This window comes from Xiphophorus hellerii, chromosome 3 (genome assembly GCF_003331165.1).
Source record: "Xiphophorus hellerii strain 12219 chromosome 3, Xiphophorus_hellerii-4.1, whole genome shotgun sequence".
NCBI lineage: Eukaryota > Metazoa > Chordata > Actinopteri > Cyprinodontiformes > Poeciliidae > Xiphophorus > Xiphophorus hellerii.
Genome location: NC_045674.1, coordinates 25147663 through 25163907, shown reverse-complemented (window position 1 = coordinate 25163907; position 16245 = coordinate 25147663). Strand labels below are relative to the sequence as shown.

The following is a 16245-nucleotide window of genomic DNA, read 5'->3' as shown; positions in this document are numbered from 1 at the left end:
AGTCACTCATTCGTGTCCATCCAGCTTGAATCTGCGCTCATCAAGCTGTTTCAGGCCTGGGAACAAAACTCTACGTCTGCTGTGCTGAACTAGTAACCACATTAGGAGGCACTCATGAATGTTTTCCTTCTGCCTGTAAGAAAACAGGCAGTAGTGTGTTTCTTTCATTTAATTACACATAGATATACATTCCTCTCAATTGTTTTTATTAACTTCACATACATAATAGGATGCTGAACTGTTTTGGAACCTTGAAAGAGCACGCATACTTCCTGAACCCCACGATTTGTCAGGATTCGGCCACAAGCTTTAATATATTTCATTATTAATGTGATTGAGCAACACAAAGCAGCACATAACTGAGACGTTGTGCAGCTGCTTTATGAAGATTACAGATGTTTGGGGTTTTTTAGAAAACGAATCGCATCACGAAAACCAAGGAACACAGCAGACAGGCCAGAAGAAAGTCCTGGGCTGATTTAAAGAAGAGTTAATTTATGGAACAATTTCCCAAGCTTTAACCATCTCATGTAAAAAAAAAATAATTCTAATATATTGCCCAAAATTGGAAAGTGTCTGGGCACAGCTGCAAATCTGCAGATTAGGGAGGCAAAAACTAAAAACTCCAGAAAACCTTTAGTCCAGTTTAAGGTTTGCCACAGGCTGTACTGAACACAAATACTCTGGCCAGTTTAGACCAATATCTAGTTTTTAGACCTACATCCAAAATACCACGTGTGCTTTCTGTCTCCACTGTGAAACATGGTGTTGGAAATATCATGCTGTGGGGAGTTTTTGTTTTCTTTTCTCCTGTTTCAGTGACAGGAAAGCTGATCAGAGTTGATGGGAGTTTCACTTTCATATCAACCTTAAACATACAGCTAAGAAAAAAAGAACAACAGACTCGTTTCTTTCATTATTGCCTCAAATAGTTAAAGTCCATATCTAAATCCAACTGAGAAACTTTCAGCCTGAGCTGTTTTGTGAAGAAAAAGTAGCAAAAAGTCCCTCGATGTGGTGATATATGCTAAAAGACAGTCCTGACTCAACTGAATATTAGATTTACTAATATATATCACTATTACAACAGCATAATCATTACTATGTTTACTATCAAATAGCAATGATGGTAATGATTACTTGTAACCTAGCACTTAAAATACCAAAAAACGGAGATGAAAGTTGAGTATGGTGGATAGTTCTGCAAAGTGCTGTGTAATAAACTCACCTGTCACATCTCATCACGTTGAGGAAATCACCTGGCTCTCAGCAGAGGCGGGCCTACCATCTCCTGTCTTTCCACATCAGTAGTTCTCCCACACAGCTGCAGCAGAACCCCAGAAGCAAGTTCTTCTCTTGTTATGCTGATCCAGACTGAAGCTTTTAGAATCAGAGCCATTCCTCCAGCCAGAAAAACCTCCGTCAAAGTTCCTCCACCATGGACCGATGCAACAACATCTCAGTCTTGTCATACAGAAGGTCCAAGCCCGTGGGGAAGGTGAGGCGGCGGGTTCAGGACCTTCGGATCCCCTCGTCCTCTTATCATTGTGCCCACACGGCCAGCGGAACCAAGCCGGACCTGAGCCACAACGAGAGCGCTCGGTTAGCGGCCGACTGTCTGCTCTCCCAGGGCCTGGACGGATACCGCCAGGTGCTGCAGGCGGAGGGGGAGGTGGACTTCCTGTCAGAGCTGGAGAAGCTGTACATCCTACAAAATGGGAGAGATGCAAACTCAGGTTGGATGTTCTTCTCTGGGGTTTTTTGTTTTGTTTTTTTGTAATTTCAGTTTTTTACTGTCTTGTGTTGTTAACAGATTATGCAGGTGAAATAGATAACATGGACAAGAAGTTTGTCAACCTATTTGCCCATTGTGAGTCCCAAACGAGCAGCGACTCCGCAGTGGAGTGTTTGGACCAGAAGATCGATAAAGGTACTAAACAATTTGCTTTACTGCAGCCATGTCTGCCTGGAAGTCTTCAGTCTCCAATTTCTGTCTCCCCAGACGTGAAATTCTTTGCTTCTGTGTCGGACGATCCCAGTAGGGCTGCAAAGTTAGTGATTAATCTATCGATTATTCTGACAATTAATCGTATACAAAAAATTGGCACATTGTACAGATTTTTCATTTAAGCACCTTAGCCTTTTTTTTATACAATATTAGAAATACATTAAAATATGAAAATATAAGAAAATATTTAAATTCCTTTTTTAAATAAAAAAGTAAATAACGCAACAACAAAGTGAATTTAAACCGGGTGAAGCTAAAACTGTGCCACGTGAGAAGTTTTGGATAAAACATATTTACAAACAAAAGTTTTTGTCATTTTAAATGTAAAATATAAATGTATGCTATACAATTTTGTTTTAATTACAGCTCTGAATATGGAGGGGTTTTCTCAGCATATTGCATTTTCTGAGTCTGTATTCTCCAGTTAGCGATTAATCGATAACTAAATCAGCTGAAGATTATTTCAGTAATCGATTCATTACCGATTAATCGTTTCAGCCCTGGATCCCAGCCCTGAGGTGTTTCTCCAGTCTGACAGGACAGCAGCTGCCATGAAAGATCTGGTCAGACAGTTCCTCAGAAAGACTAAAATGGTACGATAGGAGGTGTGTGTGTGTGTGTGTGTGTGACATGAATCCCTGTTGCTGTAGTACCACACGGTTGGCAAGCATGCGGGTGACGGTGGGGGTGTGTACTTGTGTGTGTGTGTTCAGGCCCTGGCTATAGTGATGGACGCCTTCAGTGACCCGGAGCTGCTGTGTGATCTTCTTGAGGCGAGCAGGAAGAGAAACGTGTCTGTTCACCTCCTGCTGGACCACCTTAACCTGGAGGGGTTTGTCAGCATGTGGCAGGAACTCAAACTCATCAGCAGAAACTTCCCGGTAAATATTTTCAAAACAGGAAAAAAAAAGAAAAAAAGCTGGAGTTATTTAGCTTCAGACTGTGAGAAGAAAATTTGCTGCCGCATGTTTGTGATAGTTAGCGCGTGTGTTGGTGTGTACAGAAGGTGTCGGTGCGAAGCGTCCCAGGTCAGACCTACAGCGCAAAGACGGGCAGGAAGCTGACAGGTCAGATAGCGGAGAGTTTTATCATCGCTGACTGGGATGAGGTGCTGACTGGTACATACAGGTACGTCTACACACACACATACACTGCAAAAACACACCCAGTTTCACCAAGTATTTGTGGTCTGGTTCTTAGTGCAAATATCTTAGGACACTTTAAGCAAGACAAAAACTAACTTAACAAGTAACTTTTTAGCAGGAACTAGGAGCTAAAAGCACTAGTTCAACTGGCAGATTTCCCCCCTGCAACATGGGGAAAATGTCTTCTTATAAGTGAGCTTTAAATCATGTTATAATGTCATTCCTCATCACAAACATACCTGGAGTGTTGCCTTGACTCTTTTATGCATGTCTGAGGAGTCCTTGAGTCTCCTGTGGGAACCATTCGGCTGCACTGAGCTCCTCCTCAGAGCTGCACTTTCCAAGTTTCCAAGCTTCTGCTTCACAGAGCAGCCCTTGATTTACTTGACTGTGCTATAAAATAGCATTATATGTCTGGAAAAGACAAAATACTGCCCCTTTAAGATATTTACACTAGAAACTAGGCAAAAATACATGGTAATATTTGGTGTCTTTGCAGTATACTGCTTCCAGAAAACGTTTTTTATTTCTCTATTAATGCTTCCAATATTGTAAAACTCTTTCTTATGATCTATTCCTGTTTCTGGTGTCTCCCTCAGTTTCACATGGCTGTCCAGTATGGTCCATCAGAGTCTTCTGGTTCTCATTAAAGGTGCCTCGGTCTCACATTTCCATCAGGAGTTCCTCAGACTTCACTCCAGCTCCCAGCCGGTCCCTGGCTTTGTCACTTTCATCTCTCTGCCACAGTGTCTTTGCCTTTACTCCCGATCTCATGAGCATCCAGACAGCTGTAACTGGAAACCCCACAAGACTGTGACAGCAGCATGTTCACATGGAGAGATTAGTCTACAGCCTCCTCAAAGCGGTAAGCAGCCCAGAGAGAAAATACCTCCACATCTGCCTCTGAAGCCTTCGGCTCAAACAGCAGCAGAGAGTGGAACAGGAGCCAAGGTCGAGCTGCAGAATCAGAGCCAGATTCGCGGTCACCCACATCTTCCCGATCAGACCTTCTCAGATGTTCAGCTTCACAGCACCACTGTGAAGAAGAACGGCGAGGTCCAAGAGCCGCGCAATCTGAACGATCTGTCCCTAACACACGGGCGGCAAAATGTTCACCGTCAGTCAGGCTTAAAGAAGCAAAACAGCCTCGCTCTCCCAGATGGGAGCAGTGAAAGAGTTTTCTCTCAGCAAAGGAACAGAAACTCGTCGGCAGGTTTCATCCAAACACAAAGAGACCAACTGGATTCCTCACGAATCGCTCACGCGACGGTGGAACTTCAGTGTGATCAACCTCAACTCCTCTCACCTCCGTCGTCACAGAAAACACGACCAAACCTCAGCCGTCAGGTCTCTTTCAGGAGCTCCGGGGAGTACATACCCAGTCTCCAATCCAACGCCTTCAGAGGAACCAGCAAGCAGGAAGGGCTCATGGAACGACACCACGGCCGTCTGAACTCGTCCTCTCACACAGTGACCTCCTGCTTTAGACCAGCACCGGCAGGAACAGGAACCGCTCTCGGTCCTCAGCAGCAGACGGAGTCCAGGAGGTTCCTGCCAGGCGTTAGAGCCACGATGCAACTGCATCCCGTCAGACTGCACCGGAGCCCACAGAAGGCAGCGGGACCCGGAGCGGTGGCTCGCTACAACTCCTTCAGCGGTGCACATGGCATGGGGCAGGCAGGCTGGAGAACCCTGCAGAGCAGCAGCAGCAGCACGTCGCTGCGAAGGAGCCTGAGCCTGACGGAGAGAAGCCCAGCAGGATACAGAGGAGCAGGACTTCACCCTGTATGAATGCATCCACAGTTTTAATGAAAAGCCCATGGAGCAACAGATCTCCACTGGACTGAGAGATTCAGTCAGCGAACAAGAAGCAGACCAAAAACTAAGCAATGCAGAGATTTGAAATCCAAGAAAAATTGAACGTAATGTTCAAAACGTAATAAAATAAAAAACGTAATAAAATGCTGCATTTCTTCTTTGCCCCTTTACTTTGATACCACAAGATAAAATCTATTGCAACCACTGGTCTTTGGACGTCACATAAAGCATAGCGTTAGTTTTCCACCTCGTTATTCTTCATTCTCATGGCGAAACATGGTAGTGGTAGAATCATGCTTCCTGTGACAGCAACAAGGAAGCTGGTTAGAGTTGATGGGAGATTATGTTTAGACAGAACTATTGGCAAAAAAGAAAAAATGTCCATCTCCAGACATTCAATGTACTGATTGAAGGGAAGCAATACAAATGTCTACCAGACTAAACCGATTTTTAATTAGAAAAAAAAAAATCATTATTTAGGTTCCACTTCATTTCACTTTGTGTCAGACTGTCACATAAAATCCTAAAGAGAATAAGCTCACAGGAAGAAAAACTGGGAAAACTTCACTGGAAATGAATCGATTTGCAAAGCACTGTTTTTCTGGTTCAGCTATTGCCTTTGCAAATCGACAGATTATCTGATTCTGTCTTTCAAAAGTGCCTTAACACGACACTGTGTGTCAGTTCCAATGGCTTTGAATGGCCTTTCTGGTCTGTTATAAACATGATTTGGTTTTCCTACTTCCTACTAAAAACATTCTGCTGTGTTGAGTTTTCCTCTTCAACATTAAATATTGAATAACCTGCCAGGCTGGAGTTTCTCATCTCATTTAGTGTTTGTGAGGACAAACTTGATTAAATTCAATCCAGTTCAGTTTATTTACAAAGGTCATCTGTAGGCACCTCTCACAGAGAAATGTCAAAGTTTGTCAAAAACATCTGAATCCTGGTTTTTTTGGACCATTTTTGATGACATTTTCTATAAGCATACAGAACTTGAATGTAGTATTTAAGACAAAATATGTTGCAAAAAAAAAAAAAAACATTTATTAATTTATAGAACATATAACAATTTTGAAGAAAAGAAGAAATAAAAATACACGGATAATAAAATATAAACAAAACTGTTTACACAGAGCACAATATGTTGTACATGTAATACTTATAGGTACTCTTACTGGCAACACAATACTTGGTCATCCAAAAAAAAACAAAAACCTAAATATACTGCAACAATGCTATATTTGCAACAAATATTCGTTTGAAGCATCTTCAGCATGATCTGAAATCCTCTGCCAGTTTGGCTGCAAACATCGATTCCAGCAGCATTAAGGTTTAGCCTGTGGTCCATTAATCTGTGACGCTCCGGCCAGTAAAACGTTGCTCCACCAGCGCTCTCTGAAGCTCTGCAAGCTCACCGAGGTCAGGCTCTCCCCGTCCTGGTAGTCCTCCCTCATCTTCTCTGGGATCAAGTCCTCTGACATCACCTGGATCGTCAAAGCAACAACAGAAGGTTCTAGTGGAAGCAGACTCTAGAGTCTAGACTCTCTGGGAATAAAGTGAAAACTCATCCGGCTCACCTCGGTGAGAGCCTGCAGCGTTGCTTCTTTAGGATTTAGTCGCTGCAGAGCCTCTTCTGTGATCTGGAGAGTCTTTAAACTGCGCTGCAACACAAAGGAGGACTGCTGCTGGCGCAGGATTCTCAACAAGAGCCTTTAAGAAAAAAAAAAAACATAAAATAGGTGCATGATTTACACATAAACACTAAAACCAAGGAAATCTGTCATTTCATGTCGCCTGCTGCTGCTACATGACAAATGACTTTGTTTTCAGATTGTTTTTATGTGTTTAATGTAGGGCTGAACAATAAATCAATAACAATATATACCGCGACAGACGTGATCAATATCAATAGATAATACTGATAGAATGTTCAATCATTTTGCTGAATTCCAATCCAGAACCGCACAGCATTCTGGAGGATGTAGGCAGAGCAAAGGCTTTGCCAGCTAAGCAAGATTGGTATCATCAGTTAACTAACTCACTACGGTTACCAAGCAACAACCTGTTGAGTAACTTGCGCAGCAGCATTTTAAGGTTTCCCCACTGTGCCTCACAACTGCGTAAAAATAAACTGTGTGGAATGAAAACACACAAACCTAATCAATGATTATCAATAACGACTGATATGAAATGCTTATATTGTAATATGTTTTTCAGTCATATCGTCCAGCCTTAAGTTAATGTCTCGTTAGCTGGGCGTGATTTAGCCTATGTTAAAGCAGCAGCTTCATCAGAAAGCGTTACCGTGTTCGGATGAAACACATGCAAGCTCTCAGCCAGACCCGGTCCTCAGTGAGCTCTGCTGCCCCCTCCAGGTCCTCCTCAGACTCCCCATTCACAGCCTCTGATGAACGTTCTGGTACACAGAAGCACATAGTCTGAATAAATATTGAACTAAATACATGTAGATACAAATATTTTATCTGCAGAAGGTAATTGTACCCATGTCTGAGTCGCAGTCCAGCAGCTGTAAACACGTCTGACCCAGGTTGAACCAGTGCCAGGGGTTAAAGGGCAGCAGGCTGCACAGCTGCTGCAGACAGGACCTCTGAGGCCCCACACAGCCAAAGTGCTGGTAGATGCTGACCTTCAGGACGTGTTCGGATTTAAAGTTAGCACTCACACCAATCTGAATTATGAACAAAAAGGTTTTATTCGATACAGACTTTGAGCAGCAGGAGGCTGGTCAGGTGGCAGGTGTTGGAGGCTTCTTTGTTCTGCAGAAAACCGAACGCAGTGTGAGGAACGCAGTTTACTACATGAGATACCTGCTTACAACTATGTGTCATATTTTACACCAGATGGACCTGAATGCAGGGGTTCATAAAGTATTCAAATTCCTGTAAAAATGTTTGATGCCTTGATGCCTGATGAGTTTAGGAATTGTAGGTGTGTGACAATGCACATGAAATAATCTGGTTAAAATGTCTGTCAACCGATGAAGATAAGTAGATATTTAATTTTCTCTATGTCCTGGAAGACATAACTACCTTAATTTAAAAGATAAAAAAAAACTCTAACAGATATTTACCTTACTGGCACATATATGTCATGATCAGTTATGGTTTTCACCCAGTGGATTTATTTAATATTCAAACTTCTCCACATACAAAGTTCAAACTAGTTGATTTTTTTCATGCTCTATCAAAAATATATTGTATTTTATAACTGTTCTTGACTTAAATCATCGAAACCAACCCCATGATCATTCAGAGATGTTATTTTTTTTTTGTGAATAACTATAACAGGTAATTTTAGGAAAAACCTGCAGGAAAAGAACTTCACCAGCAATTCAGCTAACTCCAGCGCCTGCTCCCTTTGTCCCAGCTTGGTGCGGCATCGAGCCATTCCCTCCAGGACGTCGCGCCTGATGGTCAAGTTGTTGTCCGCGATCCACTGCAGGCAGCTGCTGTACGCATCCAGGGCTCTCTGAACGAGGCGGCATGAGGCACAATGAAGGTCAAGCAATGATTCGGCTTTAAACAGCTGCTGGATTTGATAGCATTACTGCAGTAAAAGCATAAAACATCTAAAGCATCACTTCACATATTTAAATTAGAAGAGTTAAAGGTGTGTGATTAGGGATTGCAAACCAGTTTGGCCTGATTAAAAAAAAAATCTTTGTGTGATGCAGAATAAATCCTGTATTTTTGTACATAAGCACCTATTTAAATATTATGGAAATATACCTGTCACCTGTCTGTTATTCTATTCAAATTAGGAGCCAAAAAAAAAAAAAGAGTTTTGGAAAATTCCTCATCAGAATGCTGTCACATTACACGCAGATTTCAGTTCCAGCTGCAGTTGAGTTCTGCAAACTCTGCAGAGAAATGCACACTTGAGTGAAAGAAAACTGAAGAACTCCAGTTACCTGATAGTTCCCTTGTCTCAAAGCCAGGTCACCTCTGAACTTGAACACTTTCTGCTTCTCCAAGGAATCGTCCGTATCCAGAGCGGCGCTCTCACAAAACCACTGCGAGGAGAAACAGGAGGACGTTATGAAATTATGAAAGCATGTAGCGCCACAATCTATTTTTTTTCCCCGTATTTCTCCAAGCTTACCAGTCGTTTTAATAACAGGTTTTGTGACGCAAAATACCAGCATAAAGTTAACAATCATCCTCTGGCAGATAGTCTCACCTGTGGTTCGCACAGTTTGGCGTTGTAAGACGACAGAGACTCGCACACCCGCTCCCTGGCCTCTGAAAACACGGAGTCATCAAAGGTGCTGCCGAATATCTCCATCCAGAAGCAAAAAGCCTCATCAAATATGCTATTCCAACGGGGAAAAAAAATTGATCCAAATATTTCAACAACGCTTCACGAGTTTGTTTTTGACGACAGTCACTCGGTCCGTCATGAGCTGCTCCGACGGAAAACTTGATAACTCTATAGTTCCGGGACGAAAGATTCCCGGGAGTAAGGGGGCAGGGACGAATAAATAAAGGACAGTACGGACTAAGTTAACAGCTCTGTTAAAACACTATTTATTTATTTATAGTAAATTTTGAACCCTTTGGTGTGGTAATCTTTGGATTGCTTCTTTTTTCCCCCCATAAAACAACTTAGACTTAGACTGACTTTATTGTCATTTTGCATGCACAGGGTGTATACAGAACGAAATTTCGTTGCATACGGCTCAGGACAGTGTTTTGAGCTTTCAATGTTGTGAGGTTACTCCAGAATAAAATAAAATACAGTATAAAATATGAATATAAATATAAATATAAAATATAAAGTGCAGGACTGACAGTAAAAAGGAAGTTACTTAGCTCTGTACATGTGCAAGGTATAAAGTGGAGACCAGATTTTAAGTGCAGTCCAGTTAAGAGTTCAGCAGTCTGATAGCAAGTGGGAAAAAGCTGTTTCGGAACCTGGTGGACCTGCACCGGACGCTGCGGAACCTCTTTCCAGAGGGCAGCAGGGAGAACAGTCCATGGTGGGGGTGTGAGGGGTCACTGACGATGTTTCGGCATGGAAGATTTTATTTTACATTACTATGATTTTTTTTTCTTTTCATATTAGACATCAAAATTATTGAACAATCTACCAGCAGATATCAGACAAACATGTCCACTCAGTATTTTAAGTCAAATTTGTGTTTTATTGATTTATTTGTTTTTCTTGGTTTTATCTTTAATTTGAACGTTTTAGATTCTTAAAAACAAAAACCGGGTCACAAAGGAATACCACAATTGAAATAAAGTAGAAGTCCTAAATCTCACTGGTACTGACAGATAAAATTAAACTCTTCATAGTCAGACTTGCTGAACCAGCGATGGTCTCCTTCTTTCTCCATGCCTCCACTCATGTCACAGTCTTCTTTATAATCATCCCAATCCCAGCAATTAAACTTTACAACGTTGTCATCAACCCAGAACCAGAAGAACCAGAAGTCCAGAGTGCAGGTGTAGCGAAGTCCGATCCAAATGAAGGGACTGTTGACTTTCTCAGCCTCCAGCTCAGCAAAGGTCTGCATCTGTTCATTCAAGATGGAGGCCAGATCTCTGTGGTTGCCTCTGCAGTAAGACAGAGCTTCATCTTCATCGTTTGAGTTTGCGTCAACTGAAGAGGTTTCTTCCTCTGATGAATCCTCAAAGATTTCATCACATGTTCCAAGTGCAGCTCCGTTTTGATTTCAGGAACACAGTCGCTTTCCAAAGCAACAGTGTCTTCAGATGTCTTGACTGTCAAATCCATATTGATGGTAAAGTTAGAGGAAGCTTCCATGTCCTGTTGATCTTCAGGGACAATGTCATCCAAACCAAAGTATTTCCATCTCCAGTCCTCTTTGCTTTCTGCTAGCATGCCATCGTCTTTCACGTTGTCTTTGGCGACAATGTCAAAACCAAAGTATTTAAATCTTTCATCGTCAGCAGGTGAGCCCTCTGCTGAAACGTCATCTCTAATCCGATATCCCAGCAACTTTTCTACTCCCTTCATGACAAGAAATCCAAGGCCCCAACAGATAGCAAAAATAATTTTGACTGCAGTTGAAGTAATTTCTAAAATCACTGTTTGAAATCGTCTCTTTACCATTAAAAAAGCACTCAAAGCTGCTAAATCAGTTCTCTAAATGAGTGACGTACAGAATTTCAAAAATTGGACATTTATTTCAGTGTAAAATACTTTGTGATGTTTGATACTTTAATGAAAAATAAACATTTACTGTACTTCTCCATTTATTCTGATAAAACAGTAAAACAACCTAATAAGCAATGGTCATCAGCGGTCATTTACAGCAAGCTTTATAGCATTAAACGTCACAAATACTTCATAATAATATCAGCGAGAATGACACTATACAAACCCAGAACCTTCCGATACAAATTCAAATAAATATTACTATGACATAATAAGTTTTGCTCAAAGAAGGAAAATCAAACCAACCACCCAAAAAAAGGACAGAAATAAAAACGAACATTTCAAACAGAGGGCCGTTCTGTCTGCCTCTGTCCATCCAGGATTCAGAACCGATCTCTGATTTTCTCCTCAGTTTTTCAGGGATTCTTCACAACAATCAGTCATCACAGAATGGAGGTTCTTGAAAAAGAAAAAAAAAAGTTTCCTCATGTAAATCCAGTCAACATGAAATACATAATCCGCTTGGAGAAGTGATGGGAAATACATACAAGTAAACTAAATTTTAAAAAACCTATTCATTAGCAGCGTTGCTATCAAGTAATGTGTGACACCATATTTCAGCGTTAACGTACCTAACGCTGTGCCAGTGATGTTCACGTCACAAAGAACCATGGCTTTTTGTCCTGGTCTGAACACCGTCACGTAGCGCCCAAACACCGATTTGGGGAACTTGAAGACGTTTATCTGGCCTTCGTTGAACTCTGTGATGTTGCAGGCTCTGAGTAAAAGACAAAATGTATCAGCTGACCAACATCAAAACAATTTGAGCAACAATGAAACACCCAAACAGTGATGCAGAAAAACCTAGGAAACCTGTTTTCAAGTGTTGGGAGTGGAAAAAACCCCCACCTTTTCCCAACTGATTTTTTCATTCACTCTACTGTCTATAAATATGCTATAAAAAAATTTGTTGACAATATTTACATTTTCTGAGACACATATTTTTACTATCTATAATCCATGATCATCAATTACAAGACATAACCTCTTTAGATTTCACTGGTGTAATGAATCTATATTTTTTTCCATTAGTTTCACTTTCTGAAATGACGAAAAATACAATTGTTTTGAATTGTACCTGCATTTTACATCGTGTTAAAGCCTGAACATGTGAAATGCAAACACATCGAGGAAACACGAGGCTCTCACAGTTTGCCGTTGTTCTTTGGAGAGTTTCCTACGTAGATCTCGGCAGCATTTAAGTTCAGACTCGAGCAGTTCCTGTTGTATATACAGACACAGGAGATGTTGTGAACGCCCTGCAGGTCAATTCTCCACCAGGAGTTAGATTGAATCAGGGTGAGAGAACATGTGGAGCGATTCCCGTCAGAGGCCCTGTCAGCGTTGGTCAGTCGGCTGTACTCATTAGTGGAGCTCGAAGACTGAGATGCGTTTTTGTCAGTCAAATCAATCATTGGCTGGTTGCAGCAATCTATAAAGAAAAAAGAGACGATCAGACCCGTTCTTTCAAAATTTCATAACATAATAAAAAAAAAACTTAAGGTGACTTATTTGGTCTCACCTGTTGTCTGCTGAGTTACATACAGCCTTCCTGTGAAGTGTGGTAAAAGTCTCATTTTTAATTGCTTAACTACTTTTAGTTTATAACGACAAAATCCTGACTTCTCTGGTTTTCACTGCTTAGCTGTGTCATTTATATATTTCCTCTGTCCTGTTGTACAAATGCTTTTTTAAACACATTATCTCCAAAAATATAGAAATGCTATGGATGAAATGAGCAACTCACCAATCAGTAAGATGGGTAACAGTCTCCACATCATCTTAGGTGGTTTCTGAATTTGTTCTTCATAAGTGAATCGCAGGACTGAATAAGATATGAGGAAAAAAGTTATTTGTACAAATGCCTTTTCCATTATGAAACCAAGAACAGCTGTCTCATCTAGTCATGTTGAATTCACTCACCTTTGGGACGACGTCGATCACTCTCTGCTGTTTTATGATTCTCTCTCACTCTCGCCTCGGCTTTTATTTGTAAATGTTTCTAAGCCGGAACAGAATGTTGTCTACTAGTCCAACCTGATCCAAATATAGATATTTTACTTCAGAAGTACATATATATATAAAAAAAATGTTTGCATCTGATTTCCATAAGTGGAAAAAGAAACAAATGACAGTGCCGCTGTTCATGACTCGTCTACATTTTCCTGTCATGAAGAGATGTAAATTTGTCCTGGCTGGTTGACAAAGAGACTCTTTAAACAGAGAGCTCTTCATTCATTTTTTTTTCTGCGATTATGTTTCGGATAGATGAGCCTTTGGTAGACTATATCTTTCCATCTGCAACAGAGGTTCTCATATTTTTACAACATGTACCACCAAAGAAACGTTAAAAATGTTTGTAACTTCAAACATTTTTAAAACAGGGCTTGTACCGAGGGTTGACTTTCCTGTAGAAATCACAGTTAAATGTTAAATTGAAGTAACCTGCAGCCTAAATTGCAACGTCCCATGTTTTCAAAGTTTGAGATTTTTAAAAAATTCTCCTAAAGTTGTTGGGAATCTGAATTCTGCAAATCACAATTGTCATACCAACCTCCAACAGTGGCCTCAAAAATGCTGTGCACCTGAATTTGCATAAATGTTTGACTTGTGTAATTAACAATTTATTACAGTGGTGACTTAAATTGGTCCCTCTGAAGGCCCATGAACCAATTGCACGGCCCACCGCTGCCAGACTGGATAGAAATGTAGTACAAAGTAGAAATGAACAAACATGACTTATATTTATTGAGCAATAATTTATTGTGTTTTTGTACGACATAAAGCTCTTTGAACTGCTGAAATGTGCTATACAAATAAACTTGACTGATTGATTCAATTAGGTTATTTTATCCTTAAGTAGTTAATTGAAACTGAAATCTTATTTTCTACATTAAAATAAGATGAAACTTTAACCAAACCTTCATCTGACTGCATTTGTAATTGTGGTTACTTGAAACATTCTCAATTAGAAATTTTCCAGTAGTTTCTTTTCTGGTTTTAAACAATATTTTAATGATCAGAAACTAACATTAACACCTAACAACCGGCAAATGTTGAAGGTGGGAGATGTCTTGGACAAAACCCCTCAAATTATTTTGGGTAATTCCACAGCTATAAAGTAATTAAGGTCTTTATATGATGAGGAACCTCACCCAGCTCCAACAGACTAGCCAACAGCAATTAGCAAACCACTGGTGGAACTGCACACATGGTCAGCACATCCAATCCTCCTCAGAACTGTTGAAAGGCTTAGTGGAGAAACGCTGTAGTCATCACTTCCTGAAGTCAGTGTCACCTGGTCTGAAAACACTGATATAACGCCCGGACACTGATTTAGGGATTTTGAAGACATTTATTTTGCCTTTTTGGAACTTTGTGACGTTGTAAGCTCTGAATAAAGGAAAAAGTGAAACAAACAACTGATTGTCATCAAATAGTCCTGAACAGTATTCTTACACCCAAACACTGATGCAGATAACCAGCTCAGTAAAGTTTTTAAGTCTGAATAAAAGGGGAACAAAATATATATCAGATGTAACAGAGAAAGGACGGGGGCTGAATGAAAAAGTTGAAAATGATCAGCCAGTGAGAAAACAATAAGTTTGGAGAAGAAACTTTAAAACGTGGCAACATTTGGAGCAGATTCAGGATTTACACAAACATCCGTTTAAGATCTGACATATTATCATTAGTAAACACACACTGTTCAGTGAAATAACGTGGCTTTGAGACATCTTGTGTTAGGAAATGACAGTAATTCAATAATTATTTAAATGCAATTCAATGAAAATGGAAGATCTGATCTGCACTTTTACAATGCTATAACAGGATTTGTAGAAGATCAAGTTCAATAGTTCAGCACTTTCAAATTGAGCCTCATCTTTTGTCTGCTGAGTTTCAAATGACCTGTGAAGTGCCAGAGAAATGTGTTGAATGATCCACTTTTATCTAGTTTAACAACTTTAAGTTAATTTCATAATTATCTTTAACTTTTTGCTATAATTTTACTGTACATGTTTAATAACACAACAGGGAAAAAACCAAAACTCATTTACTCAACAATGACCAGGAGAGGGCGACAAAACGCAGCTAACCTGGAAGAACCACATTAACTGGTCTTGCAATGCAATCTGTAAATGACCTTACTAGTATTTTGTGTTTCCTCATGTAAATAAGGTGTATTTGTTGACATGACAGTCTATGCTTTTATTGTGAAAGGGCTTGGAACGGAAAGGTGGCAAACTGACAACTGCTCGGTCATCGCGGAGAGAGCGCGCGCACGAGTCGGAGCGAAAAGGGAGATCATTACGGATTAATTCAAATTTAGGTGTAGACAATCAGTTAATAGGCGCTTAGTTGATGAGGGAACAATGTGAGTGTTTTGTTGTGTAAATATATGTTCAGTTTTCCTGCGGAACCTGTAGTTCGCTATTGAGTGTGACGGTTTTGTTTAGCCACTAGATGGTGCTAATATTCTTTGGTCAACGGTCAGCAGTTGAAATACGTTGTATTTTATTTCATGACACAGGGATGTTAAGAGTTTAATAAATACGTGTATTGTAACACATAATTATAGCATGAGAAATTACATAAGGTAGAAGATTCAATGTTAAGGTAAAAGGTTAGAACAACACTGTTTGAGTTACTAATTGTATTTTATTTGTATATTTTGTAGCTCTTATGGTGTGTTCACACACAAAGGCTGTAGAATAAAGGACTGTGAACCATCAGTTTGAGAGACCATCCTTTCAACCGGGACGCTACACAACCAAAGAACTAAACTCAAGAATAAAATCTAAATTGCAAATGTTTTGGGTAGGGTGTCACTTTATGCTGCAGTGGTAAGAGTAAACAGAAGATCTCTGAAAGGGACGATTCATAAAAACACAGTGAAGAGGCTGAGATGGGGGTGTTAGAAAATGAGAAAAAAAATAAAAATAAATAAGGTGAGATTAGACATAAAATTCGTTGGCTGATCTGCTCGGTGAATCATCCTTTTCACTGAGTTCAAATGTAAAAAAATAATGTAATTATTAGATGTCGTTAAATGTTTTCCTTATGAAC

General features: G+C 40.2%; 3 protein-coding genes across 3 annotated transcripts; 1 reads left to right on the top strand and 2 right to left on the bottom strand.

The window, feature by feature from the left end:
* The first annotated feature begins 510 nt into the window (after positions 1-510).
* On the top strand, positions 511-6182 carry LOC116717544 (protein FAM83A-like). The gene is made up of 6 exons (XM_032559014.1): positions 511-1736; positions 1814-1930; positions 2507-2601; positions 2722-2889; positions 3012-3136; positions 3753-6182. The coding sequence occupies exons 1-6, from the start codon at positions 1439-1441 to the stop codon at positions 4942-4944; spliced, it is 1995 nt and encodes a 664-aa protein (XP_032414905.1). The 5' UTR covers positions 511-1438; the 3' UTR covers positions 4945-6182.
* Positions 5834-9422, bottom strand: c3h8orf76 (chromosome 3 C8orf76 homolog). Its single transcript, XM_032559015.1, has 8 exons — positions 9175-9422; positions 8906-9007; positions 8320-8463; positions 7701-7751; positions 7477-7621; positions 7279-7390; positions 6552-6684; positions 5834-6458 (listed from the first exon to the last, which is right to left on the bottom strand). The coding sequence occupies exons 1-8, from the start codon at positions 9277-9279 to the stop codon at positions 6300-6302; spliced, it is 951 nt and encodes a 316-aa protein (XP_032414906.1). The 5' UTR covers positions 9280-9422; the 3' UTR covers positions 5834-6299.
* Positions 9423-10117: 695 nt separating this feature from the next.
* LOC116714861 (fucolectin-4-like) lies at positions 10118-13212 on the bottom strand. Its single transcript, XM_032555623.1, has 6 exons — positions 13102-13212; positions 12926-13003; positions 12701-12730; positions 12328-12610; positions 11751-11896; positions 10118-11577 (listed from the first exon to the last, which is right to left on the bottom strand). The coding sequence occupies exons 2-6, from the start codon at positions 12957-12959 to the stop codon at positions 11555-11557; spliced, it is 516 nt and encodes a 171-aa protein (XP_032411514.1). The 5' UTR covers positions 12960-13003; positions 13102-13212; the 3' UTR covers positions 10118-11554.
* Between the last annotated feature and the right edge of the window lie 3033 nt (positions 13213-16245).

What these genes read in the sequence shown, in the direction of transcription:
- LOC116714861 (XM_032555623.1), bottom strand. Translation starts at nt 12,959, where the DNA reads ATGATGTGGAGACTGTTACCCATCTTACTGATTG. An exon ending in CCAAAGAACAACGGCAAACT is followed by an intron (nt 11,897 to 12,327) that starts GTGAGAGCCTCG and finishes TCTTTTACTCAG; the next exon opens with AGCCTGCAACATCACAGAGT. An exon ending in CATCACTGGCACAGCGTTAG is followed by an intron (nt 11,578 to 11,750) that starts GTACGTTAACGC and finishes TTCTTTTTCAAG; the next exon opens with AACCTCCATTCTGTGATGAC.
- LOC116717544 (XM_032559014.1), top strand. Translation starts at nt 1,439, where the DNA reads ATGGACCGATGCAACAACATCTCAGTCTTGTCATACAGAAGGTCCAAG. An exon ending in TCCTCAGAAAGACTAAAATG is followed by an intron (nt 2,602 to 2,721) that starts GTACGATAGGAG and finishes GTGTGTGTTCAG; the next exon opens with GCCCTGGCTATAGTGATGGA. An exon ending in GTGCTGACTGGTACATACAG is followed by an intron (nt 3,137 to 3,752) that starts GTACGTCTACAC and finishes TGTCTCCCTCAG; the next exon opens with TTTCACATGGCTGTCCAGTA.
- c3h8orf76 (XM_032559015.1), bottom strand. Translation starts at nt 9,279, where the DNA reads ATGGAGATATTCGGCAGCACCTTTGATGACTCCGTGTTTTCAGAGGCC. An exon ending in CCAAACTGTGCGAACCACAG is followed by an intron (nt 9,008 to 9,174) that starts GTGAGACTATCT and finishes TTCTCCTCGCAG; the next exon opens with TGGTTTTGTGAGAGCGCCGC. An exon ending in TGGAGTTAGCTGAATTGCTG is followed by an intron (nt 7,752 to 8,319) that starts GTGAAGTTCTTT and finishes GGTTTTCTGCAG; the next exon opens with AACAAAGAAGCCTCCAACAC.